General features: G+C 47.3%; 11 protein-coding genes across 11 annotated transcripts; 5 read left to right on the top strand and 6 right to left on the bottom strand.

The window, feature by feature from the left end:
- Positions 1-555: 555 nt before the first annotated feature.
- On the bottom strand, positions 556-1,766 carry ASPGLDRAFT_53429 (class I SAM-dependent methyltransferase). Its single transcript, XM_022547976.1, has 2 exons — positions 1,299-1,766; positions 556-1,238 (listed from the first exon to the last, which is right to left on the bottom strand). The coding sequence occupies exons 1-2, from the start codon at positions 1,742-1,744 to the stop codon at positions 614-616; spliced, it is 1,071 nt and encodes a 356-aa protein (XP_022395359.1). The 5' UTR covers positions 1,745-1,766; the 3' UTR covers positions 556-613.
- Positions 1,767-2,660: 894 nt separating this feature from the next.
- ASPGLDRAFT_53428 (WD40 repeat domain-containing protein) lies at positions 2,661-4,207 on the top strand. The gene has a single exon (XM_022547975.1). It carries the CDS (start codon positions 2,938-2,940, stop codon positions 4,189-4,191), a length of 1,254 nt encoding a protein of 417 aa, XP_022395358.1. The 5' UTR covers positions 2,661-2,937; the 3' UTR covers positions 4,192-4,207.
- Positions 4,208-4,602: 395 nt separating this feature from the next.
- On the bottom strand, positions 4,603-5,542 carry ASPGLDRAFT_78082 (flavin reductase family protein; the record flags this gene model as incomplete). The annotated part of the gene is made up of 2 exons (XM_022549941.1): positions 4,603-5,275; positions 5,361-5,542. The coding sequence occupies 2 exons, from the start codon at positions 5,540-5,542 to the stop codon at positions 4,603-4,605; spliced, it is 855 nt and encodes a 284-aa protein (XP_022395357.1).
- A 489-nt stretch (positions 5,543-6,031) lies between these two features.
- Positions 6,032-6,754, top strand: ASPGLDRAFT_62381 (RidA family protein; the record flags this gene model as incomplete). Its single annotated transcript, XM_022548528.1, has 3 exons — positions 6,032-6,160; positions 6,314-6,487; positions 6,546-6,754. The coding sequence occupies 3 exons, from the start codon at positions 6,032-6,034 to the stop codon at positions 6,690-6,692; spliced, it is 450 nt and encodes a 149-aa protein (XP_022395356.1). The 3' UTR covers positions 6,693-6,754.
- ASPGLDRAFT_30482 (YciI family protein) lies at positions 6,723-7,221 on the bottom strand (the record flags this gene model as incomplete). The annotated part of the gene is made up of 4 exons (XM_022543955.1): positions 6,723-6,755; positions 6,809-6,972; positions 7,026-7,081; positions 7,133-7,221. 4 exons carry the CDS (start codon positions 7,219-7,221, stop codon positions 6,723-6,725), a joined length of 342 nt encoding a protein of 113 aa, XP_022395355.1.
- A 674-nt stretch (positions 7,222-7,895) lies between these two features.
- ASPGLDRAFT_53427 (uncharacterized protein) lies at positions 7,896-9,236 on the bottom strand. Its single transcript, XM_022547974.1, has one exon. The coding sequence runs from the start codon at positions 9,041-9,043 to the stop codon at positions 8,084-8,086; it is 960 nt and encodes a 319-aa protein (XP_022395354.1). The 5' UTR covers positions 9,044-9,236; the 3' UTR covers positions 7,896-8,083.
- A 27-nt stretch (positions 9,237-9,263) lies between these two features.
- Positions 9,264-10,594, top strand: ASPGLDRAFT_53426 (uncharacterized protein). The gene has a single exon (XM_022547973.1). The coding sequence runs from the start codon at positions 9,688-9,690 to the stop codon at positions 10,471-10,473; it is 786 nt and encodes a 261-aa protein (XP_022395353.1). The 5' UTR covers positions 9,264-9,687; the 3' UTR covers positions 10,474-10,594.
- An 857-nt stretch (positions 10,595-11,451) lies between these two features.
- Positions 11,452-12,912, top strand: ASPGLDRAFT_70634 (uncharacterized protein; the record flags this gene model as incomplete). Its single annotated transcript, XM_022549506.1, has 1 exon — positions 11,452-12,912. The coding sequence occupies one exon, from the start codon at positions 11,452-11,454 to the stop codon at positions 12,910-12,912; it is 1,461 nt and encodes a 486-aa protein (XP_022395352.1).
- A 3,519-nt stretch (positions 12,913-16,431) lies between these two features.
- ASPGLDRAFT_53424 (uncharacterized protein) lies at positions 16,432-19,324 on the top strand. The gene is made up of 7 exons (XM_022547972.1): positions 16,432-16,926; positions 17,002-17,382; positions 17,443-17,745; positions 17,807-17,928; positions 17,985-18,314; positions 18,390-18,753; positions 18,821-19,324. The coding sequence occupies exons 1-7, from the start codon at positions 16,564-16,566 to the stop codon at positions 18,950-18,952; spliced, it is 1,995 nt and encodes a 664-aa protein (XP_022395351.1). The 5' UTR covers positions 16,432-16,563; the 3' UTR covers positions 18,953-19,324.
- A 1,735-nt stretch (positions 19,325-21,059) lies between these two features.
- On the bottom strand, positions 21,060-21,314 carry ASPGLDRAFT_138442 (uncharacterized protein; the record flags this gene model as incomplete). The annotated part of the gene is made up of 1 exon (XM_022541609.1): positions 21,060-21,314. A coding segment is annotated over one exon (255 nt), but the record flags the coding sequence as incomplete, so codon positions are not given.
- Positions 21,315-22,118: 804 nt separating this feature from the next.
- Positions 22,119-23,992, bottom strand: ASPGLDRAFT_53422 (uncharacterized protein). Its single transcript, XM_022547971.1, has one exon. The coding sequence runs from the start codon at positions 23,846-23,848 to the stop codon at positions 22,412-22,414; it is 1,437 nt and encodes a 478-aa protein (XP_022395349.1). The 5' UTR covers positions 23,849-23,992; the 3' UTR covers positions 22,119-22,411.
- Between the last annotated feature and the right edge of the window lie 164 nt (positions 23,993-24,156).

Below are 24,156 nucleotides of genomic sequence, written 5' to 3'. Positions count from 1 at the left end.
AAGTCCACCCCTCGGAACCACTGACCAGCTACCCGGGACGGTGTATAGATATTGGCTCCGCTGGGGGTTACTGTTTATTTGTCCGGAACAATATTGGACGATAGTCAAGTATATACGCATAATTATATTTGTTGAATTGATCTCTATCCTCTAATTCTATTCCCATATGGTGGCCTTATGCGGTCTCTGACAATCGACTCCCTACGCCGGTTCTGAGCTAGCGCCCCACTTCAAAATATACCCACATTGCGCGATGCAGGGTGATGGCGCACCCTTTTTCTTGTGCACTCACCCAGGCTAACCCCTGGTCACGCGACCAAAAAGCAGCTCACCCTCTAACTTACCCTAAAAACCCCAAACATATTTTTTTAACTTAAAAAAAAAACACATACGACCATAGGGTGTGGAGAACAGGGCTTCCCGTCCGCTCAGCCGTACTTAAGCCACACGCCGGCCGGTTAGTAGTTGGGTGGGTGACCACCAGCGAATCCCGGCTGTTGTATGTTTTTTTTTTTTTTTTTTTTTTGTTTGAATTATTATTATTATTATTATTATCACAGTTTTCGTAGATTGGCTTTATTGAGAACCCAGTTGGCATATCTACCTAAGAACTTCAAGAATGCTGTGTACCATGCTTCTTTTGATCGTCAGATTTCTGACCATATATGAAATGCGCGTACACATAGAGTTGCCTTCTCGTAGTCTTGAATTCCTCACGAGTCTTTGCAATGAGCACACGACATTCTAACTCACTCCAACCTAAAATGCGAGTAAACAGAGCCAAGGTCAATGGCTCAACTGATTCCATTGCATGCACCTGCATATACCGGCCAATCTCTTTGAGTTTCTTGTCTTTTGGCCAAGAACCAATAGGGATCTTCAACACATCCTCCTGCACTCCCACAAACCCAGCATCCTTCACCTTGTCTGCCAACTTCTCGATTATATTGATTGGTTTACCAAAGGAAACCGTGCCATCAAGCAGAGCGCGTTGCCATATTTGGATATTGGAATCCTCAGGCAGCTCGTCGTCCTGTGAATGGAACCAGACCCGGAACTCTTGAAGTTCAATATAACCGCCTGGTTTGGTATGTCTGAATGCTTGCTGAAAAAGTCTATCCCAGTCTGCGATACTTCCGACCATGTTTCGCTGGTGAATGTAATCAAATGCTCCGTCCTCAGGATATGGCCACTCAGCCTCAATATCGTCGACGATGAATCTGCAATTGGGCGAGACCCTGCAGGTTGAACGATCAGTCTTCTGTCAAGAACAGCTAAGAACACAGTCCACGTTATACCATCCAGGCTGAATCGGACTCAAGTCGATTCCAAGAACATCCGAGCAGGGGAATTCATCGGCGATCTGTATAGCATAGATACCAGTGCCAGTCCCAATGTCCAGAATGCGTTGCGATGAGTTGGAGACTGGGGCTTTGTAGAGACTTCCACCTAGCATCAGGCGGAAGATATGATGAACCATGTCTAGGCGATCTTGTTCGTCTTCGTCATTGGGGAAAAGATATTCGCCTTCTCGAAAGCTATGGTAACGGCGGCCATTCTCGTATACATAGTCTATTATACTCGATGAAATGGAAGTAGTCAAGGATAAAGAGTCGTCGTCATCCATCGCAGAATCGGTGTCAAAAGATTCGGACTCAGCTTCGATGCTGTATCCTTGTAGCGGAACAGCCGCTGCAATAGGTTCAGGCTCAATTTCTGAGGATCGGAGATTGCTGACTGCCATAATAAGGTAATGATCAATTGAGAGATGAGAGACAGAATGACCTATGATCTATCTGCACGAGTATTTGGCAATTTTTGCTTACGTGGCTGATCCAAGTTAAAATAGTTAGTTAATTAGTTAACAATATAACTAACTAGTTAGTTAGTTAGTTAACCAGTTAACTTAGGTTAGTTAACTAACTATTGTAGTTAGCTAAATTAGATCAGCTAACTAGCTCAGCCTCACATCAGGGGGCTTTGCTTAATATGTGGTTGCTAATGCGGAATAATGGTCGGACCGAGACCAGCGAGGTGCCGAAGGCCAGCACACATTTGTTAGTTAGAAGAGTCAAGCACTCGGCCTCAAGCACTCGTGATAGTACGACTGTCAATATACAATGTATACTCTGAATGGATATAATACTCTAATCCTACTCTCATATATTGGCCTGACTAGGCTGTACTATCGACTCCCGATATTCCCCTTGGAGCAACATCCACTTCGCTATTTGATAAGGAATAATGTCGGACCGATTAGGCAAGTTCCGCCGGTCCGGTGATATAGACCAGCGTGTACGGAGTACGCACATTTCAGATAGACAAGCACTTAATCAGCTGCGTATGCGCAGTACGTTCGTTAGGCAATATACCTCTTCGTTAAAACTGGTTATCTCCATATAGACCTCGTTTAGCCCGCTTCACTATTGATGAAAGTCAAGGTGGATTAATAGTTGGTCCGATTACCGAGGCCGACAGACCCCTCATATACGGACACACACACACACACACACTCGGTTTAGATAGCCAAGCACTCATTCTATCATCTTGGTGTCTATAGAGATCAATGTTATCCTCCTTAGTGTAATTAAATTTGTCGCTTACAGCCTCGTGCAGTCCGGATAATCGACTCCCCCGACTTCCCCGATACGGACTTTTAACCGCTACATTGGTTTATCCGTTTCACAAAGAAACTGATAAGGAATAATGTCGGACCGATTAGTTTCGCCGGTCCGATGATATAGGCCAGCGTGAGCGCTCCGACCTACAACCTCTCTCAAGTGTACACGTTACTGCTAGCATTTCTCTGTCATGCATGTCAATTATTCGCAGGGTCAAAGCGCGCGAACATATCACTGTCGGCTTACCATTTTGGCTCAGCCACGCTGAAATTCCAAAAAGCGATGCGTCAGAGCAGATACAGTACAAACCATACAAATGTCCATGTCAATGAACGGAAGAAAATTCGTGGAAGATTTTACCTACACCCTTGAGCGTGATTTCACTTCTCCCTCTGGAAAGCCTGCAGCCTGGGCTCCAGACCATCCGAAACAATGGGGTCAAGAGAGAGCGAAGATTCGGCTGGATGGAACAGCAACAACGCCCACTCTTAGTCCTGATGATAGGTTTGTTGCAGTTGGGGTCGATGAAGAATTACACGTCTTTGATGTTGCTACGCAGGAGCGTCTCGAAGTGCTGACAGATGGAGAGCTGATTGAGACTGTTAAGTTTGCGCCAGGTTTTGTTGAGAACAGCAATGGCAAAGACACCCGCTATGTTTTAGCGTCACAAGGTGGTGGTGAGAAGACCATGGTTATTCTGTGGGAGCTGGACGAGCAGGGGAAACTCGCAGCCAAGACAATACATGAGCAAGAACACAGACTCTGCTTCGAGGGCGAACTAGGCTCGTTCAGTCCTGACGGCAAAACGATGATCTTTATTAGCCAGAACGAAACAACCCAAGACGAAACACGTGAAGCTGCGTCCCTTCCCTGTGTCAATCTGTGGAATATCGAGACTAGGTCCTTTCGACACAAACTGCTGGGCCACACGGACTCTATAACGTGGGCTGCCATGAGCCCAGATAACAAGCTGGTCGCATCCGTCGCATGGGATCGCACAACACGGGTCTGGGATGCCAGTTCTGGGTCCTGTCTTCACGTCTTGGGGCCTTTTGGCGGCCAGCTCTGGAGCGGAGCCTTCTCTCCGGATCAAAAGTACCTTGCCATTAACCAAGGGAATCCAAAGACCCATGTCCACGTCTACGACATCGCCACGGAGCAACCAGTGTCTCGCTTTGATGGATTGCATCGCTCGGCACGTTCTCTGTCCTGGAGTCATGATGGGACCATGCTAGCCAACGAGGCTGATGAAGGAACGCTTTGCATCTGGGATCCATACACGGGAGAGGAGCGGATGCGATGGTGTCTAGCATTTGATGATCTCCTGATGCGTCGCTTTGCTACCACTCGAGCAGTGCAGTTTGTGGATGGTGGCCGGAAGTTGGTGTTTCAGATTAGAGAGGGAACCGTGGAGGCGTATGATTTTGAAAGCAATCTCAAGCGGCAATTTACAAGGGGGGTGGGGGGTAAGATAGACAAATGTCCTATTTCGGAGATGGTTTGCTCAAGGGATTCAAAATTTGTTGTTGTCCCCGATATGGATGGAGTCTTGAGAATTTGGGACCTCTAGGCTTGTTTTTTAGTGTTTTGAGTATGTCTGTGCATAGCTTCGTCCATTGATTACCAGCGGGTACAGAGTATAGGCATAAGCACAAAATGAGTCGCTATTGACATAAAATGATGGCAGTATCTGTCACGGGCTTGGAATAGTAGATACTAATGAACGAAGTTCCTATCTAGACTATTGTAGCCATCGACGAGAATACTGAGTCTGTCTACGGGAACAAGAAGAGTTTTGTCTGTGGGCCGTGCGGCCGCGCTAACACTTCTTCGTTTCCTTGTCCGGACGGCGGCGTTTGTTGATATTGGCATTGATGCGGCGTTGGACTCCCAGGTTCAGTGACATGAATTGTTAACAAAGTGCTTTATTTGAGATGTAATCAACGATATTCACAATGCAAATGTATAAACAGGAACTTATTCAGTCCTTGGTTTCGACTCTTCCAACCGACTCAATACCTCTCTTAGGATACTCCTCGTTCCATCTCCTCCTTAGCTGCTCGAAAGTCGATGTAACACGCCCATACGAAATCCCACCGAGCTGCCCCAACGGCCGCGACTTGTTCAAATCAAGATGACTCAACTCTGCATTCACAGCATCCTCCTGGACCCAAAACCGCGTAGCCTTGACAAGCACCAGCGAGGCAATACTCATACCAGGCTGTACATGGTCCTCGAACTCTTTAATATCAACCACTTTTCCTTCAGTTGAGAAAACTGATTCCTGTACACGGGATGGTTTGACGGTTTTTGTCGGGGCTTCATGGAGACCGGATACCTCCCATTCAGAGACGCCGTATGGAGCATCGATGGAGGTAGCGTTGACGGCCTCGATCATGTTCTCTGAAATGGTGTTGATCACTACCTCACTGGTTTCCTTCAGGTTGTGGAATGTATTCTTGACGCGCTCTGGGTGGGATGAGAATCCAATGATAAACATTGGCGGGTCGTGATCGATGACTTGGAAGTAACTGAACGGTGAAAGGTTCTTTGTGAATTTCCCATCATCATCACTACCAGATACAGTGCTCAGGAACTCAATCGGACGAGGCGTGATTCCCGAAACCAGTAGTTGATAGTTACTAACCATTGGCCTTTCAGGTGCATAGGGGTCAATTTCGCGGTGTTTTTTTTTTTTTGCCAGCGCTTGCGCCATCATCAGGCACGCCTTGTCCGTACTCCCAGTTTGGGTTTGGAGATTGGGTGACTTCAATGGGTTTGCTGTGGTAGAATTTGGGGCGTTGGGACTGTGTCTTATTGAAGTCGCCCACGTCCGCGACGATCTTGTAGTTGGCTTTGGCTGCAGAGACGGTGTCTTCTTTGGGCGTTGCTGCAGCTGCGGCAGCTGCGCTGGAGCTCATTCGGAGGCTTCTAAAAGGTATCCTCTCAGTTTGAATAAAGCTTGAAGATAATGTAGATCTGTAAACTACAGTTAGCAGACAATTCCGGAATCGCTTAAGGGACAATGCAAACCTCTTGAGATACAAGTCGCCCAACAGTCTTCACACTCATCGCCATGATTCAATGGGCTACCTTTGCCAATAACGATTTTGAGAATAAGTCTCTAAAGAAATCCCTTATCTTTTAAACAATTAAATGGTTGATGGTTGATTTGAATTAATAATAGCGATATGTATAAGACTTTTCGGCTGTTGACCAACCATTGGGGCCCTCCTCCGACTGTGGATCCGAGTCGATTAACCAACATCGCGTGATTGGTTAAATCTTGGTCTACATAAATGTCGGTGCTGCGATCCGAGATCTTATCAATCAATCCACCGATCAATCATTATAATATCGCTCTCGTTTGGATTCATCTTAGTAGTCCCTCAGAATCCTCGCTGCAAAAAATGTTCCGGCAGGCATTGCGCGGCTTTATCATCGTTACTCAACGCTTGCAAAAACTATCTCGAAGCGTCGAGCCTCGTTCCAGCATGGTATCCCAACAGCCGATGAGAGAAGTCTACCGTGACTTCCGTGTATACGGATAAGACGCATCGCCGTGAGTACATGTATTGACTTGGTGAATCGGGCTTTATTTGCTGATAGAGACATCCATATAGCCTTTGCACACTACATATGTTTCGTGGAACATATGTGCAAAATTAGAATTGGGTGCTGATATACAACAGTCTCAAGCCATCAAAGCTGCCGGCCATGCCTGGCTCTCTGGCCAGATCCCCGCGGATTCGCAGGGCAATCTTATCACCGGGTCTGTGACAGAGAAGACGCAAGCTATCATCAGAAATACAGAAGCGATTCTCAAGGAAGCCAGATCTAGCCTGGACAGAGTTGTTAAGGTTGTGGTGAGTAGCCTTCACTCTCTATGTATGGACCCCATAGCCAACACGCATTGATTCCTAGGTGTATATCAAAGACGCGAGCATCATGCCGGAATTCTCCAAAGTGTACGACCCAGTCTTCCCTCATAAGCCTGCTCAGTCCATGGCGGAGGTGTCTAAACTTCCTGCCGGAGTGGATATTCAGGTTGACTTTATTGCTGTTGTATAGCTTTTAGACTATGTACATGTAGCGTTGTTCTCAAGGCATGGGCTTGCGCACTGCTGAAACATACTTAACAAATAATTAGCAAATTTCCATCACTCAGCACCGGGGGAAACACTTACAGGAATGATTTGGACTTTCTCCAGATCCCAGACACTACTTTTAGCGTAAATGTCACCATTGATTGCCTCGCGGATATCCTCAACACTTTCTCCTGTATAGACAATCATGCTACCTTTGAACAGCGCATCTTCGCCTTCTGCGGGGTGTTTTTCAAGCATGGCGCCTTGACCATTTAGCTTCAAGATACTTGTATACCGTAAGAAGTGAGGAACATACCACCAGCAACCAATCTTCCTGTTTCAACAAGAGGCTTTATTCCTTCGTAATGGATACTGTTAAAGATTAGATCAGAGATCAATAAAACGCAACTCACAAGGACTCACGGCCTGACTTTCTGCCTAATATCAAGAGCATTAGGCTTATCAGGAAGAATGCATAGAAATTCCTTTGGTTTTCTGGTAGCCGTAGCCATGGTCCGACACCCAACGGCGCGGATGGGAAGTAACTACTAGTAGTAGTACTGTAGTTGTTTTTATTTCATTTACTCTTTCTTTTTCCTCTCTGTTCACCTAGTAGAAGTGGAGGATCACCAAAAGCCTCCTCTGGCTTTCTCCAGGAGCGGACAGTCCACCAGAACATGGAGCACCGTTTCCTGGCCTTCACACCAACACTTATCGTCATCGCGGAACCGGAGTGTCTTCGCGTGGGTAGCAGGTACGCTCGGTTTCGCGGCAACGAAACATACAATTGTCTGATATGGGTGACGGGCAGCTTGCTGTCAATCTTCCGGAGGTGGCTCCCCTTCGTGGAGGTTTTCCATTTTCGTTCCCATTGCTTGCAGATGCGGTCTCTACTAAACACCTTCTGGGAATAAACTAAACCCTAATGAGAGCGAATTTGATCGTGAAAAGTAACCAAGCAAATGAATGGCGTGGCGTGTCCTTTATAATTTCTTCCTGGACGGTATACCCCTAGATGGTATACGGCTGGATGGTGTCATTGGTGTGTCTACCATGTTACTTGCAACCCATCTACGCGCCTCATTATTGAACCACCCACCTGGTTTCTTGTCATGCCGAAGAGGTAGTTGTGGCGACAAGAGGACGTCGTCAAGCATTGATTCTATTTTTTTTTTTTTTTTGGGGGGTGGGGGGAAGCGACAAGCAGAAATGACGTGCAATGAAGTTACCGATATTTGACAGGATATACTAGTAGAAACATGAAACTATCGGGAAAAAGGAAAAAAGTAGCCGAGGATGATTCTTGAACACTAACACTGGGATGAGGGTTTTAATATTTTGGTCAGCAAAGCAGTATGCTTGTTTGACTGGCTTTTAACAACCAAAAGAATAAACTCTTCTTGCAAGAGTGTCAATATGCTCTTCATCTGTGCCACAACAACCCCCTACCACTTTCAGTTCTGGCAACATATTTAACAGCCCATTAAATTCCCGAACATAAACTGAAACATCGCCTCGATCTAGGACCAGCGTGTTATCAAGCTGTTCGTGGCTCTTAAGGCTTGCATTCCCTCGAATCGACCCAATCCTCGACCTCACATCCTCAGAGACACCCCGTAACGCTGTCATAATATGATGTGGATGCGCGCAATTCACCCCGAAATACGTTGTATAATTTTCCGTCACACGATCCACTTCACGAATCACATCATCAAGGGTTCTTCCTCCTTGCAGCCGTCCGTCTGTCTCGAGGCTAAACGAGACGTGAATCGGGAGATTAAACTCTCGCGCCACACTCACTGCTGCAATGGCCTCGTTGAGATTAGTTACAGTCATCATGGACAACATGTCTATGCCTTCTTCGGCGAGGACATGGACTTGAGAGCGGTAGTTTTCCTGTGCCTGGGAGAAGGAAACCGTTTCCGTAGAATCCTCGTAAGCATCTTGAATAGTTCCAAGGGTCCCACTGATAACAATAGGAGTAGATGCAGTTTCGACTTTGCGACGGAGGTCATGGAGAACCTTGACTGCTGCGCGGTTCAGATCGAGAACCTGCTGGATGGAGAGGTGGAGTTTGGAGGACCATGAGGGAGAGCCTCGCCATGTTCGGGTTTCGAGTACGATGCCGGTTGAATGAGCGAGAGCGATATTGACATATTCTTGGTAGATGGAGAGGAGAGTTTGCGTTCCCTCTTCGGTGCTGAGGAGCGGGAGAGTAGAGAAGCAGGGGAGATGGATATTCTTTTTGTAGACGAGAGTGGTTTCGATTCCGGCTTCGGTGAGAAAGAGCTTGGAGGAAGTCAATTGGGGGAGGATTTTCGACTGTGAGGCCATTTTACTGGAGTTGTTATTGAAACCTGCCACGGGTGATGGAACTTTTGAACAAATGAGTCTTAAATAAGGCTGCGGGGCGGTTATGCTACACTCCCGGTGACTCATGGTCAGGTAGTTCTGTGAGGCCGGAGCGGGTCTCGGCGTCAACGTTTTCTGCCGAACAACCTTTTTGAGTTCGATGGGAGCAGCAAAGAAATCCACCCGCCACATGCATCTTTCTGCGGATTTGGCTCTGTGGATTCGGTGCGACAAGAAAATAATGAACCAGACTTCGAATCTGGGCTGAATATAGTCCTCGGCCGCTGCGCATTCTTCCCGGCCTCGCCCAGAAAGTGGGTATCGACAAGCTGTTCATGAAAGATGAAAGCAAGCGTTTTGGCTTCGACATGGGCTCCTTCAAAGCACTGGGCGCGCCTTACGCCGTCTACAAGATTCTGGCAGATGAGGTTTATTCGAAGATAGGAGTGTGCCCTTCATCAGCTGAGCTTCGCCTTTTGAAATACCGCGACATCACCTAGCGAGTCACCGTGAGCGTTGCCACGGACGGTAACCAGGGCCGCGGTCTTGCCTACGGAGCTCAAGTCTTCGGCTGCCGCTGTGTTGTCTATATCCATGGCCATGTCAGTGATGGCCGTGCCGACCGGATGAAGGAGCTTGGGGCCATCGTCATCCGTATCGATGGAGAATACGAAGCATCCGTGGCACGCGCCAAGAAAGATGCCCGAATGAACGGGTGGTACTTTGTCAGTAGTACCTCTTGGTCCGACTTTGACAACGATGTCCCTCAACACGTCATGAACGCATACATGGTCGTCTTAGACAAGGCGCTGAGTATAATCCCCACGGTGGACAAAATCACACACGTCTTCGTGTGCGGCTGTGTAGGAAGCATTGCAGCAGCCATCTTTCAGGGATTCTACAACCATTTCCATGAAATTCAACAGTCCTCCGCGACCGGTTCCACAATAAGCCTACCTCGCTTCGTTGTTGTGGAGCCATCCGAGGCGGACTGCCTCTTACAGAGTGCGAAACACGGGGAGGCTCGCCAGTCTGGAGGATCCTTGCGCACACTCATGGCTGGTCTGGCCTGTCGTGCGCCGTCTCCTGTGGCTTTGAAAGTTCTCACCTGGCTTGCGAGCGATTATGTGGCCGTCCCTGACTCCATAGCCGTGGACGGTATGAAGGCATTGGCCGACGGAGCAGAGGGTGATACTCCCGTAGTATGCGGCGAGTCTTCGGCGGCCAGCATGGGAGTTATATTGGGATCAAGTGCGGATCCATCATTGCGCGAGAAGCTTGGTCTGAACAGCCCCAGTCAAGTCGTGCTATTCGGCTTGGAGGGCGCCAGCGATCCACAAATTTATGAGTCCTTGGTCGGGAAGGCTCCCCAGGCCGTCCTCGAGGCCCAGGATCGCTTCGACGCTCTCTAAGAGTCTGCTTTCGATTATGGGCTGGATTAGAGACAGCCACCCTAATACATGTTACTTAGAACTATACGTATATTCACAGAGGACTAGCTGGCTCACGGCTATATAATTCATTGGCTCAGACTCGGTGCTCCAGACAGTTTCCCATCAAAGCAACAGCTTGGTGGAAAACAATGTATCTAGGTATATATGCAGTTGGATGTCTACCTCAAGGTTCCGAGACGTATGTCTTGTAGACATGCATATGCTTCAGGCATACTATGTCTGTTTGGCCAAGCGCCTATATGTAACCTATTACTTTCTTTGTTGCATAGTTTTTTCTCCCTATTCCCATGTATTCTACACTAATCAACCGAACAATCAATTGAAACCGTTAAGGCTGTTGTCATCTTCTTTCCCTAACTCTAACGGAGCTAATGTGTTATCAGCACTACCGCTCACATGTCTCTGCATCTAGCACAGTATTCGTTGGATGAGCGAGGGACCAACGACATCTACCCAGGTACCGTCTACAAAGCGAGATGACCTCGGGACCACCTGGGCAGGAACCGACGCCTCGAAGGTGATTTTCTTTTCTTTTCTTTTCTTTTTTTTTTTTTTTTTGGTTCTCCAAAGCCCTTTGCTGCATTATCCACTATGTATTTACCCCTTCCCTTTGCTGCGCCGTGGCGTGGCTGACCCGTCCGGCCGAAGTCCAGCCGGCCGTCGGAGCACCACCCATATCGCCGGAGTCGCGCCACTCCTTGTCGTTCCATTGCATCAATGGGTGAGCTCGTATCTCGGAAGAGTTTCGGTAGCATTGATGCTCTCGGCTTGATTGGATACTCTAGACTGTGTCATTATGGGTATAACTACGTCTCTGGGAACGAGTTGGATTTCTCTGATCCCAAGACCTCCGACTATCGCTACGGGATATCAGCCGAACCCCGATATTAACATTGGAACATAATGGGTTCGACGACAACTGCCCAGCATGCCCCAATGTTTGTTGACCGCGACTTACTGCGAGCTCGATTTGCCACGGCCATGTCTTCCATGTATCGTGCAGAGGTGCCGTTGTACGGAGACCTGATTGATATTGTGCGCGACGTCAATGCACAGGCCTTCCAAAATTGCACTCGAAACGGCCAAGGAAATGATGCGTCTGCAATAATTACCAGCTCAGAGAGGCTGACCCTAGAGCGACACGGAGCTATCCGCCTAGGCACCCCATTCGAGCTCCGGACAGTTAAACGGATTTTTGGCCTCCTGGGACTGCAGCCAGTGGGATATTACGATCTATCTATTGCCGGTCTGCCGATGCATGCGACGTGCTTTCGTCCCACGTCGGTCTCAAGTCTCGACCAAAATCCCTTCCGGGTATTCACCACCCTGCTAAGACCGGAATTGCTTGCATCGGCGGAGGCACGCCAGCTTGCTTTGGAACTGCTCGACAAAAGAAAGATCTTCAGCAATGACCTACTCGACATTTTGGTGACCGCAGAGGCGCAGGGCGGGTGGCTGACAGAAGATCAAGCCAAAACCTTCATTCCCCAGGCTCTGGCCACTTTCAGTTGGCAGTGTATGGCTGCGGCAACGTTCGATCAATATCAGACCTTGAAAGCCGAGCACCCTATCCTTGCGGACATTGCATCCTTCCAGAGCGCTCATATCAACCACCTAACGCCGCGGACCTTGGAGATATCGGCCGTGCAATCATCCTTGAAGGCAGCTGGCATGGCTGTGAAAGCACATATTGAGGGACCCCCGCCTCGAAAATGCCCCATTTTGCTACGTCAGACAAGCTTTCTTGCTCTTGAAGAGGCAGTTCAATTCAGGCAAAGCGATTTGGATAGCGGTATTGGTATCAATGTTTCGGAGTCCCGAGGGGCGTTGATCGTGGCCAATCACAAAGCCCGATTTGGCGAAATCGAGCAACGAGGTGCCGCAGTTACGCCCAAGGGTCGGTACCTCTATGACCGGCTATTGCACGAAAGCCAGAAGAGAGCCGCTGGTGCCAATGCTGATGAAGCCGATGCCATTGCCACGGAAGTATTCAAGGAATACCCTGACACTTGGCCTGAGCTCTGGAAACAAGGGCTCATCTATTGTCATTTCCACTGTACCAAGAAAGGCATCCAGAAGTCAAGCCTGGATCTGAAACACGGTTCTTTGCTCGAACACTTGATTGACAATGGAGTTGTAGAGGCCTCCCCTATCACCTACGAAGACTTCCTGCCATTTTCCGCTGCGGGTATCTTCCAGTCCAACTTGCAATCGGGTAACAAACCCAATGAACCACCAAAGTTAGCACTCTCTTCTTCAGATCAATATGGACTAGAAGAAGCACTTGGTGCGAAAGTATTCGACCTTCATGAGTGGTACGCCAATGTGCAGAGTGAAGGCCTAGAGAGAGTTAGCAAGGAGCTGGGGATTGCCTCGGAGGCGCTCATGCTAAGGTAGAACTTTTGAGGACCTTCATCCCAATTACCTTCAATATCAATACATGAATCATCCCCTTAAAGTTGGGTTACAGCATTTCCTCGAACTTTCCCTGGTGGCAAGACCCATGCTTGTCTTCGAAGTTTTTCGCCTTGCCCAAACATGAGAGAAGATTGCTGAGATCATAAAAAGCTGCTGAAAGGACACGTGCATATTATTCTTGACTGAATTAAATGAAAGGTTCTTTTCGTTGCTCTCAACCCTCGTTGGTCCTGAGCTTTTTTTTTTAGAGCACAAAATGTCTGGTTTTGTCGAAACGCATGTGTGCAAACGCCGAGGTTGGGAGTGGAAGCTTTCATCCTGGCTCTCACCGAGGACGAGTAGCTATCTCCCTCCCCGGCTTTGGCGTCGACCGCTTTACTTGATCTTGTAGCTGCCATATGGGAGAATCTCAGTTAAGTCGATTTCCAAGTGGCCTGTGAAGATTCTGGGGCCACCATAGCCCGCTTAGGTCGCCGTATATGAGAAATTCTCCGGTTCTGGTTTCTGTTGCGAGGGTTTGGGGAACCCACGGAAGCCTCGGTTGGAGTGTAACTCGATTCTATTTTCAGATTGCGAATAGAAGGGATTCTGAGCTTGACGATATATGAAGGCGTTTCGGTAATAGGGCGTCCTATTGGCAAATTGACGCTACGAGCCTATTCGGCAGCACCCCCCCCCCTAAACAATCATACTCTACTTATGAAGCCTTTTTATCAACATACTCAATATGACTGAACTACCAAAGGAAGAGCGAATGGAAATAGCTCTTCAAGCCTTTCATAGAGGCTTATTTACATCAAGAACTGCCTGTGCTAAGGCCTTCGACGTGCCTAAAAGGATCTTTATGACCCGCCTTGATGGTGCCACCTCTCGCAGAGAAATGCCTGCAAATTGTCGAAAACTATCAAATCTTGAAGAAACCCTTTCTAAATGGATCCTTAATATGGACCAGCGCGGCCTGTCTATATGAATATCAAATGTACGCCATCTTGCTCAGCTTTCATTATCTACACGTGTGACGGCTCAGAGCCTCAACGCTGCCCTAATGCCCTGATGCCCTGATGGCTGATATCGACAAACGCCGCCATCTGAACAAAGAAAGAAAGCACTTAGCGCAGCCACACAACCCATAGATAAAACCCTTTTCTTCCTGTAGATAGATTCCTTTCCTTCAGGAGATGTTTGAGAAGCATACTGCCCCTCAGACTGCTGGGATGTAACTAACCGCGCGATCATTGCGGCCTGATGGATCAGGCATACATCGGAACCAAAGTGTCGACAGCTTTGGTAGGATTCGGAGTTTTCGAATGAATGATGACTTTCCATGTATTCCTGCGCTTGGGTAATATCGTTGATGGCTCCACATAACGATTCAAAATATTTTTGCAAATACGTTTTCGGGCGGACACTGTAATTGATCCCGATTAGGATTCCGTATTTCTTGGGTGTCATATTGACATATTGTCAGTCGCAGTTTCACTCCAAGCCAAATAATTGGGACTATTGTCGCTTCGACTACTGATACTGAGAATTAAGATGAATGGACTTTGCTATGGGCTTATATGTTGCTACCTCTCTTCTACCGCGACTGAATGTAGAGCGCCTGATCTACCTCGGCGTGATAGACACGCTCCCTATACCACCACATCCCAGAGCCTAACAAATCACGAACCAGTTTTATCGGGAGAATGCAAAACCTTTATTTTCTGTGGCGTTTTCTGCAGCTGCTGAATATGTTATTCTAGATGCCGTCTCGCTTCCACCCCTTGGATACCAAAAAGAGCTATGTACAGATAGCGGAAACCACCCTCCTTGACCGATGCGTGTCGAGAGAACAGGCCATTTGGAAATACACTCTCAAGCACCGTGAACGAGATTACGAGTCTCGACGTGACATGATGGACATGCATGGGATGGTGGAGTTTATGCATCTTTCAGCTACACCTCGTCGGGCTACTTCTACCCCTCATTTATTAAGCGACTATTATCCACTAACTAGTTAGTGGTACTTCTCTATATGCTTCATTGGATGCCTTAACTGTAAAGTCTGATAATTGTAACCTCAAATCAGTCTTCGTTAATGATAGTATAGCTGTGATGTATCAGATATCTCGTATGCACCAATGGTGGTTGCGTACCCCTCTTTGGGTGGAAAAGATACCTAGCCCCGCGCTACAAGCCATATAGTTTTAACCATTCAACTCACATCTCTCTTCTGTTAATGAATGGCTCACAAGTAATCCATGTATATCTCCTTCTCCACTCGTTGCCTGCCCAATATGGATATATTTGGAAATGATAGTCCTCTTAACATATGTTATTATTGGCAACATATCCACCCAAAGATGTGTTGATGCCTCATCGAAGGGCCTGGCCCGAATATTACATTCGCAGGCCAAAATGGAGCATACTTTATAGAATTAAGAAGTCAGTTGTTAGAGTACATTTGGTCCATATTTAGTGGTATCTACTAGGGTGGTTGTCAGTGTCTTTCGGAATGCCGAAATATATATCGAAATCGAATAACCGGAAATGGTCACTCTTACACTTATCTCTATGGGCAGTGTCATGTAGGAGCAACCATTTCAGGCAAGACCGTACGAAGCAATGAGGTGCTTCTGCAAAGAGAATACACTTATATGCCATTGGCTGGTTTTTCAACTACTAGTGTAGTGAGTTGCAGTGACCAAGATTATCCTGCAGATACCCTTGCAGAAAGGGGTGGCTTATTCTTGATAGGTTGATAGATAGAAAGCTCGATCAACCTACCTGACAGATTGTTACTCCCATAATTGTTATTCTGCTCAAACCAGCGCAATATATGTTCTCAAATCGACTCACTATCAGTGCCTTGGATGTATATAGGAATATATAATGGACACCATGCCACACTACATACATATGCTTTGAGATAGAACGGCTCATTTTCTATCGCTACTTATGCTATTTTGACTACCATAGTTAAAATATGGACTTTTCAATACACGACGGAAGAGCATGCAACGTGACATAATGCAAAAGACGTACGTGCTGGGTTTAGAAACTACGGCTCGACTTGCAGAGGTCTCGCTACGGCGATTTCCCACCCGACATCGGATGATATTCCTCCATAACCTCGCTTGGATGGGAATGTGTGCTGGCATGATGGCATTCTACCATTTGTCATCCTTGAATCTTGAGTGGTTTCTTTCACATGGAGAGTTCGGAAGCTCCCCGTCTCCCACCATCCAATGTCTTCTCATTGTGGCCCCCTTGTACGGCCTATGTAATGCTAAAGTATGAATGCGGTTTGGCAAAGCTGCAAGGTCATTCGTTGATATGCCGACTACAACCCCCAATACGATTTGAGGAGTAATGAAATAGAAGCTGTGCAGTGCAGATCAGACTCTCCATTCGGGATTCCTTGCAGCTTGTCGTGTGATTGAGCACCCTTTAGCGCGATACGAATCCTCTGTCGGAATGTTCGATATAGATTACTGTCGAAATTTGTGGAAATGTCAAAAGGTGAATGATAGAGGTTAAGTTATTTATACCTCGTCCTTCGCCCCTCCGAGTTTCTTTGAGCCAGACGTCCTTCCAGCCAAACGAGGATTCTGATCATTCCAATTAGTTTTCACAAAACCGATCAACATGACAGACAAACCCCCCTCCAAGCCTATCACGGGTATCCCAACCAAAGATCCCAAGGGTCGTCCGTACGTCCGCAAAGACATCGACCTCTGGTATAAGGAGCAGACCAAACAGGGAGCGGACCGCATCCAGCTTACCCTTTTCATCGAGGCACTGGAGACAATTCAAAAGGCGCCTTTGAGTGACCAGCTCTCTTTCTTTCGTCTGGCAGCCATCCATTCTGCCCCATGGGTCAGTTGGGACGGTGCGCCAGCCCCAAAGAAACCCAACCCAGACGGGAATGATGATGTGATTCCTGGATACTGTGTCCACAATGACTATACGTTCCCCTCATGGCATCGTGTCTACATGACGATCTTCGAGGTGGGTATCAATTCGCTCTTAATATTATACTCGTGTCACTCTTGTTGATGCAATATCCATTGACAAATTTCAAAGCAAGCCATTTATGAAACGATGATCAAGTTCATCGACACCCCCGGCAAGGTCCCTGAGGCAAAGAAGGCCACCTGGAGGGAAGAAGCTGGAAAATGGCGTCTTCCATTTTGGGACTTTGCCAGGTTCCCGGACCAACCTTCGTCTATTCCCAAACCAAATGAAGTTCCTAGCGAGCTCAGACTACCCGTCCTGGCTATGCTCCCCAAAGTTACCATTAATGTGACCACTGCCGATGGTTCCAACCTCGAGCTCAAAGCCCGAGACAACCCCTTTTACAAGTACACTACCCCGAAGCTTATGGGCCAATTGGACCCGGCGGAATACCGAATCACTGGGGAGAAAACCTATGACCACAATAACGTGTACGAATATACACTTCCTGTGAGGTCCCCTGCTTATTTTTTCACGGCGCATTATCTGACACGGGAATCGTTCACTTAGTGGGACAAGTGTATCTCTACTACCAAATATGGTATCTTGGATAGCTATGATGAGTCTGTCTGGGCTGATGGAGGGCAGAATTGGCTACGCTCCAACCTAGCCCTCAACGAGCATGCTTGGTACAAGACACCGGAAGCAAACAAACCAACGCCAGTTCCGACACTGCAAGAGCTATCCTACCGTTTATTCAAGTACAACTTCTCAAGCTGGGCTACCTTTTCCACCACCAAGTACGCAAATGGGCTACCAAAAGGTAAGCCAAAGGATTGGCTGTCGCTAGAATTCATTCACAACAATATCCACGTGAGTTAGAAAGGAAGCCCATCTTTTCATGCACCTCTTAGCTCCAACTGACCAACTCCAGAATTGGGTGGGTGGAACAATGTTTGTTCGTCCTGGGACACAGGATATGAAGCTCTGGGGAGCAGGACACATGGGTAGTGTCTTCATGGCAGCATTTGACCCCATCTTCTGGGTGTACCATTGGTGAGACCCCATACATCATATCATCACCGGTTACTGGGTCTGATTCGTCATGACAGTAATATCGACCGCTTGACTTCTATCTGGCAGGTTCTAAATCCAGATAAGTACTTTGACGATGATGAGAGTAAAAAGCTTTTGAAAAAGCCTTTGACTCCATTCCACAAAGACGCCAACAGAACGCCCTTCACTTCGTTCGATGTCCAAGATTGGCGAACCTTGAACTTCGACTATGAAATGACCCAAGGCGACAATCCCGATGAATATCGAAGTGTGGAGTTGATCAGCAGCGACATCGAAAATCTGTACGGGAGTAAGACGAGGAGCACATTTGACAATTTCCAATTGTATAATGGTTATGAATATGTCGTCAACGTTATATATGACCGGTACGTGACTTTTGTCCTATCTTTCAAGGTTGATTGTTTCTTTTTGCGATGCTGATTCCCTTGGTGAACGAAAAGATATGCTCTGAATGGCGCTCCGTACAAGATCAATATCTTCATTGGCGACATGAAGGACGATGAGTTCCAAGGTCCCGAGTCTAAGAGCTTCGTGGGAAGTATCTATAACTTCAGTGCCAACATCGAGCAGAACGGTGGAGGTAGCTGCCCCAACTGTGTCCAGCAAAAGAAAGAAGGCATCAAGTCTGTGGCCCAGATTCCCGCAACCTTGGCAGCCCAGAGTTACCTCAAGGATAACTCGAACAACAAGGATAACCCGAACAACAAGGATAACCCGAACAACAAGGATAACCCGAACAACAAGGATAACCCGAACAACAAGGAAATACCACTATACTATGTGGGGGTTGATCATTTGGGACAGGTGAGTATTCCCTCAACCTTCTATAGTGTCTCAGGATTCCGGATGCTCATAAACGGTTTCATTACAGAGAGTCAGCATAAATCCTACTGTTAAGCTTTTTCGTGCTAAAGAACACTTCTTCATGCCCGATATTGGTCGCGGTGGTGAGGACTTCGAATACGTCGATGATGGACAACCCGCGCCTGACAGAGTTGGATAGGGCTTGGAAGATGTAGCTGCTTAGAAATATGAAGCAGTTAGAGGGTGCAAATAGCATATCTTCCGCCATTTCTTTGCGAAAGTGCTTCTACTGCAGCTAGACTCTTGCGCGGCCATCTGCACCTGGCCTTTCAGTTGTAGTAAGAGGAATGGTCATGGGAAAAAAAAAAGCTCGCAGTAGGAGTGGTAAAAATGATCAATGTGAATCAATACTACCCGTTGAGAAACCTTTATTCTGTCCCCGGTTATATATAGATGAGAGCAAACCATCTTATCCGTCTGTATTATTACGTATAAAGAACAGGCACACTTTAAGCACACGAAGGTAGAATCAACAAGCTCAGGAGAGAAATAATATGTCTGACCCAACTGGGCCATCTCAATAGGATGTCAATGCATCGAGTGAACGGCAATTAGCTCGCACTTAAGTATCAGTCCCATCTCTAAAGAACTGGAAAACAAAGTTACCAAGCGCCAAATACGGCCACTGCAAATGCCCATGAAGATTAGAAGAATCCATATAACCTTCCACCCCAGTCTAAATTGCCTGGAAAAACGGAATATCGGTGTCACTCCAGGGAATCTATAATGGGCTGGTGCCCAGTGGGACTGGACGAGGTGGACTATGTCCTTGGTGTTGTTCTATAGTTTGTATCTTGCCTTGATCCCTCTCACTGAAAATACCCGCAGAGAGCGACAAGAACCTTTGAAAGAGATTGGAGTTGATAAATTGGCCTACTCACTGTTCCGCTTTGTCGGAGGCAATCTGCGATGGTTTTCAGAAGGTTGTAATCGTCTTGATTGGATGTCGCGACGACGTTGCAAAAGAGAACGAAATATGCGGTTAAGGAGTAGTATAGAATGGTCCTATCATTCCTATTAAATATATGATTTCCCCTAATGGTGGGGATGGCTTACCAGTGTAAGAATGCAACGACACTTTGCTTTTCCGCTGATAGACACATTGATACTAACGCCGATAGTTCCTGGCGGGCGGACTGGAGATAAGGTGTTCGGGTAATGTCGTTGGCTTTGCATAAGTAGAGAATACCAGTCATGACTGAATGGTATGCGAATTGGAGGGCGGCAACCTCGGTTTGGATACCTAGACCTTTCCACAGCAAAGAAGGCGATACAATCTTGCTTATCAGTTAACAACTGGATAACGGGGAAATTGATTTGGCATACCTGATTGATTCTTTCATTGATGTGCTCCATTATATGGAGCAGATGTGCCTTTAATGAATGGAGTGACGATGGAATACTTCCAGCTTGTCCCATTGATTGGCTTCCTAGATATGGAATGATAGCATTTTGCACACATGCAAGGTCAACATAGAGCTGTAAAAGCTCCGCCATAGGTCGATGATGAGAAAGGTGATTGCGATGATCAGACGGTAGTTCAACGTCAAGAAAACATGATGTTTTCCCCAATTTGAACGCATAATTTCGGTCCAGCGTATAGCACCACATGAAGCAGTAAAAATAAGTATTGCTCAGTGAGACAAAAAATAAAAACATACAACAGCCGGGATTCGCTGGTGGTCACCCACCCAACTACTAACCGGCCGGCGTGTGGCTTAAGTACGGCTGAGCGGACGGGAAGCCCTGTTCTCCACACCCTATGGTCGTATGTATAAACCTTTTCTTTAGCATAGTAAATGTAGGAAAAATGACTCCAAGTAATATAAAACTTATCACTTATCTTTGCCGTGTTCTTCGGGTAATATTGCAAGATCTAGAGCAGCTCAAACTATGGTAATCATTATAATGGCACAGACAACCCTGAGGTTATGCATGTTCTGTTTCTACCCACTACATACTCCGTACATAATTATGCATTAGTTAGTTAACTTAGTTAACGTAATTCCCGATCGAGCTGCGCACATCCGACCATGGTCGAAATGTAGGAGTCTCCAGGTCAGCACCCTTCTCGAGGGGCTGCTTGACCACTGCCTCGTGTCCATTCCTTGCTTCCCTTAATAGCGGTTGGCCGTATTCATTCTTTGCATCGGTTGCGACTCGTTCGTGAAGAATAGCTTTAACTGCACCTTCAACCCCGAAGTATGCTGCCAAGTGAAGGCCTGTCGTTAGTATATTCCCAAATATCACGCGTAGTTGCTACGCATCAGTGCCTGGCTTAATGCCTCAACCTTCATGTCGTGTTCGAGAAAGCCCATGACGCCTGAGGATAAAGTTAAAGCCTCGAGAGCGTGGTGTCCCCAGTTATGTGAGGAATAGTCATAGAGATTATTTATCTTCAACCGTTCCTGAAGTTCATCCCGTGTTTGACAAGGTCCGCTCTCAAACGAATCAAATAACAGGTAAGATACACAACTTTCCGTAATCTCAGTTTCTGCATTCAGAAACCAATCTTTTCGTGTTCGCTCGAAATATTATTGTGTCGTATAATTGTATAATGGACTCACCGGATGATATTGCTCTTTTCGTCAACCGTCACCAATCCAGTGCAGACAGAGTATGTCGGCAACTTGTGAGATGTTCTCTTCATCAAATTCAGATTGCCAGCTCCCAAGCACCTGGCAAGCCGCTATTTTCAACTGAAGGCAGGACATGCAGCCATTGGAGCACAGCTACACCGGAACCAGGCCCAAGAAGATGCAACCTGTAAAGGTTGTGGCTTATCAAGGGAGACAATACAACATCTTCTCTTTGAATGCCGGAAATGGTGACAACAACGAAACAAGCTCTACAAGGATCTGGAGATGGATGGGGTTATGAGACCCACTGCTGCAGAGGAGCACCCGCAAGGACGACTTTTAGGAGAGCCCAGAGCTACCAGGGCGCTGCTACAGTTCTTAGCCAACACCAGCGTAGCTCTACCTCAGGGACATCTACAACGGGCGGCGGAAAGAGCCCGGAAAGACCAGGAATGGGGACTGGAAGCGTTGGAAGAGGCAAGTAGAAGAGGAGAAGGGTAGCAGGGAGGGTAGCCTAAGCTGAGATTCGGATTAGGCCACACCCACCCTGCTCCGAAATACAAGGAGAGCACTCTGCTCGAAAGCCCTGCGCATACAGGCGGTCTGGGGCGAGGAAAAGGATCAGAGAGATTATAGAAGGAGGGCTACCTCGGGGACTCATAGGGACAAGAGGCCAAAAACAGCTACGAGCCTCGAGTTCATGGAATATGGTCTGTCATAGCTTTAGGGCTCGATATGGACAGTAAACTTGATTAAATAATAATAATTTAGTAGAAAATGAAGAATTGGTCCTGGAGACATCGATTCGAGGGCGAACGAGATTTCGATCCACATCACACTCGGCCTCAGAGCAGCTCTATAACGAGAGATTGTAGCATGTCTCTATGCGTATTGCTGGGTTTCGCCATTTTGGCCGGATGCTATCCGCCTCTATCGCCCTCGCTTCAAAACACTCGAGTCCGACAATCACTCTTCCAAACATGACAAAAGATGCGAATGTGACGTACGCCCCACAGACATCATCGACTTTCCTTTGGTCTCTCCCGCGACTGAGAAGCAAACTGAAAATCGGGATATGAGGTGCTCACAGTCTGCTTATTATGATCACTATTATTCTCCAATAACTTTTGCGGGGAAGATGGCTCCAGGCGCAGAATCAGACCGACAATCATCGCCTCAAGCATGCGAAGGATGACCAGGAAAGGTGATAAGGGCGGTTGGTGGGAGTCTGGTTCAACAGGCTGGTTGCTCGTTGCAATTGCAGTTTTTGTTGGTGCTGCTGCTGATGAAATAAGTTTCGCTTGACTTTTCTGGCCGCCTTCACTACTGCTTTCGGCTACCAACGTTGCGGATGACGAGGGTGAAGGATGACTGATGGAACTGGTTTGCTGGTTCTGGGTGCCAATTATCTGTGATGCGGATATGAGGTCTTGTGCTGATGGAGATACTGTGCTCTTAACTTGCGCATGACTATTTCCATTGTTATCTGGGGCCTGTAACTTGAAGTCAGGCGGAGGCGGATTGAAAACAGAAGGCAGTTCCTGGAATAAAGATGGCATGGAATTCGGGACCTCCACAGGAACGTCGAGCTGGTTTCGCTTGATCATCTCATCCGGTAGACCAATTGCCAGACTATCAAGTTGGCGCTTAAACTGTTTCGTTTGTCGAACGTCGACGAGGGTGACTGCAGACCCTTGATCCTGTTTTGCTTCTGGGGGAAATCTGAAGTGCCGGGTCTTATCCTTCCAGGCTTCCTTCAGCTGACGAGTTCTCTTCTGTAATTTGCCGTTGATTTCAACGCGTATCCGAAAGACTTCACGATCATGCTCGAATGCAAAACCCGTCCGGATCACCTTGCTGTGAAATGATTGCGAATCGAGCTCGTTTTCGGTCAACTCCCACTTGAGCGTACGATACGCGACTGCGCTGCTCGGGGATTTGCCCGGCATCAATTGGCCGGTGAATGCCCATCGCCTGACCTCGTTTGTTGTTTGTTCGTTCTGAATGCCAACCCCACCGCCACTGCATCCCATGGCATTTGCTTCCGGCATAAATTGGTAGACTCGCTTCGTGGGCAAAACCGTTGGTTCACCGTTGATGTGCTTCGGGCCATAGTAGTCGGTCAGCTGGAGTGTGTTATGGTTGAGGGATTGGGGTTTTGTGTCAGAGTCAAGAGGCTCTTCCTTCTCCAGCGTGACCAGCACGGCGGCAGACTTGAGCCGACAATCCTGAGGCTGGTCGAAATTGAGGTCGACGTATAGAATTCCGGCCGGGCTGGATTTATTTATTGTGCCCCATTGGGATTCAGACAGACGGAATCGACAATCCACCCGGACTTTTCCCATATGGCGGGAACCCAAGCTCGCAGAGGAAAGCTGTCCAAAATATTGGTATGAACGGCCATATTTCCGCGCGAAACGCGGCCGTGTCTGTTGAGATATAAATTCTGGTTCCATTATTATTGTTGGCAAAAGGTTCGCAGTGGCTATCAACTGGCGGCACTCTCTTATGAGGAATGAATGTTTGGAGTGATCAGCCTCAAAAATCAGCCTTGTGAGTGATTTGGTCAGAAATACAATACAGAGAACATCAGCCACCATTACAGTGACTAGTTTGGCGTTCTGTCACCATTTTCTGCATTACTCGTAAGCCCGTGCGTGTTCCTTCGAGAATATTTTCAAGAGCATCATGCCTTTTCAAATCATTGCCGCTGATCGCAAGGCTGACTACTGCTGCCGGTCCATTTCTCCCTGTTGTTCCTTTG

Source organism: Aspergillus glaucus (genome assembly GCF_001890805.1).
Source record: "Aspergillus glaucus CBS 516.65 unplaced genomic scaffold ASPGLscaffold_43, whole genome shotgun sequence".
Classification (NCBI taxonomy): Eukaryota; Fungi; Ascomycota; class Eurotiomycetes; order Eurotiales; family Aspergillaceae; genus Aspergillus; species Aspergillus glaucus.
Note: the sequence above shows the minus strand (reverse complement) of the source record. Positions and strands in the feature narration are given on the sequence as shown.

Coding starts and splice junctions, on each gene's coding strand:
- ASPGLDRAFT_53428 (XM_022547975.1), top strand. CDS start 2,938: ATGTCCATGTCAATGAACGGAAGAAAATTCGTGGAAGATTTTACCTAC.
- ASPGLDRAFT_53424 (XM_022547972.1), top strand. CDS start 16,564: ATGACAGACAAACCCCCCTCCAAGCCTATCACGGGTATCCCAACCAAA. Junction 17,383..17,442: donor TGTACGAATATACACTTCCT/GTGAGGTCCCCT, acceptor TCGTTCACTTAG/TGGGACAAGTGTATCTCTAC. Junction 17,746..17,806: donor TCATTCACAACAATATCCAC/GTGAGTTAGAAA, acceptor GACCAACTCCAG/AATTGGGTGGGTGGAACAAT.
- ASPGLDRAFT_53427 (XM_022547974.1), bottom strand. CDS start 9,043: ATGGCCTCACAGTCGAAAATCCTCCCCCAATTGACTTCCTCCAAGCTC.
- ASPGLDRAFT_53422 (XM_022547971.1), bottom strand. CDS start 23,848: ATGGAACCAGAATTTATATCTCAACAGACACGGCCGCGTTTCGCGCGG.
- ASPGLDRAFT_53429 (XM_022547976.1), bottom strand. CDS start 1,744: ATGGCAGTCAGCAATCTCCGATCCTCAGAAATTGAGCCTGAACCTATT. Junction 1,239..1,298: donor AGTCCGATTCAGCCTGGATG/GTATAACGTGGA, acceptor TTCAACCTGCAG/GGTCTCGCCCAATTGCAGAT.
- ASPGLDRAFT_53426 (XM_022547973.1), top strand. CDS start 9,688: ATGAAGGAGCTTGGGGCCATCGTCATCCGTATCGATGGAGAATACGAA.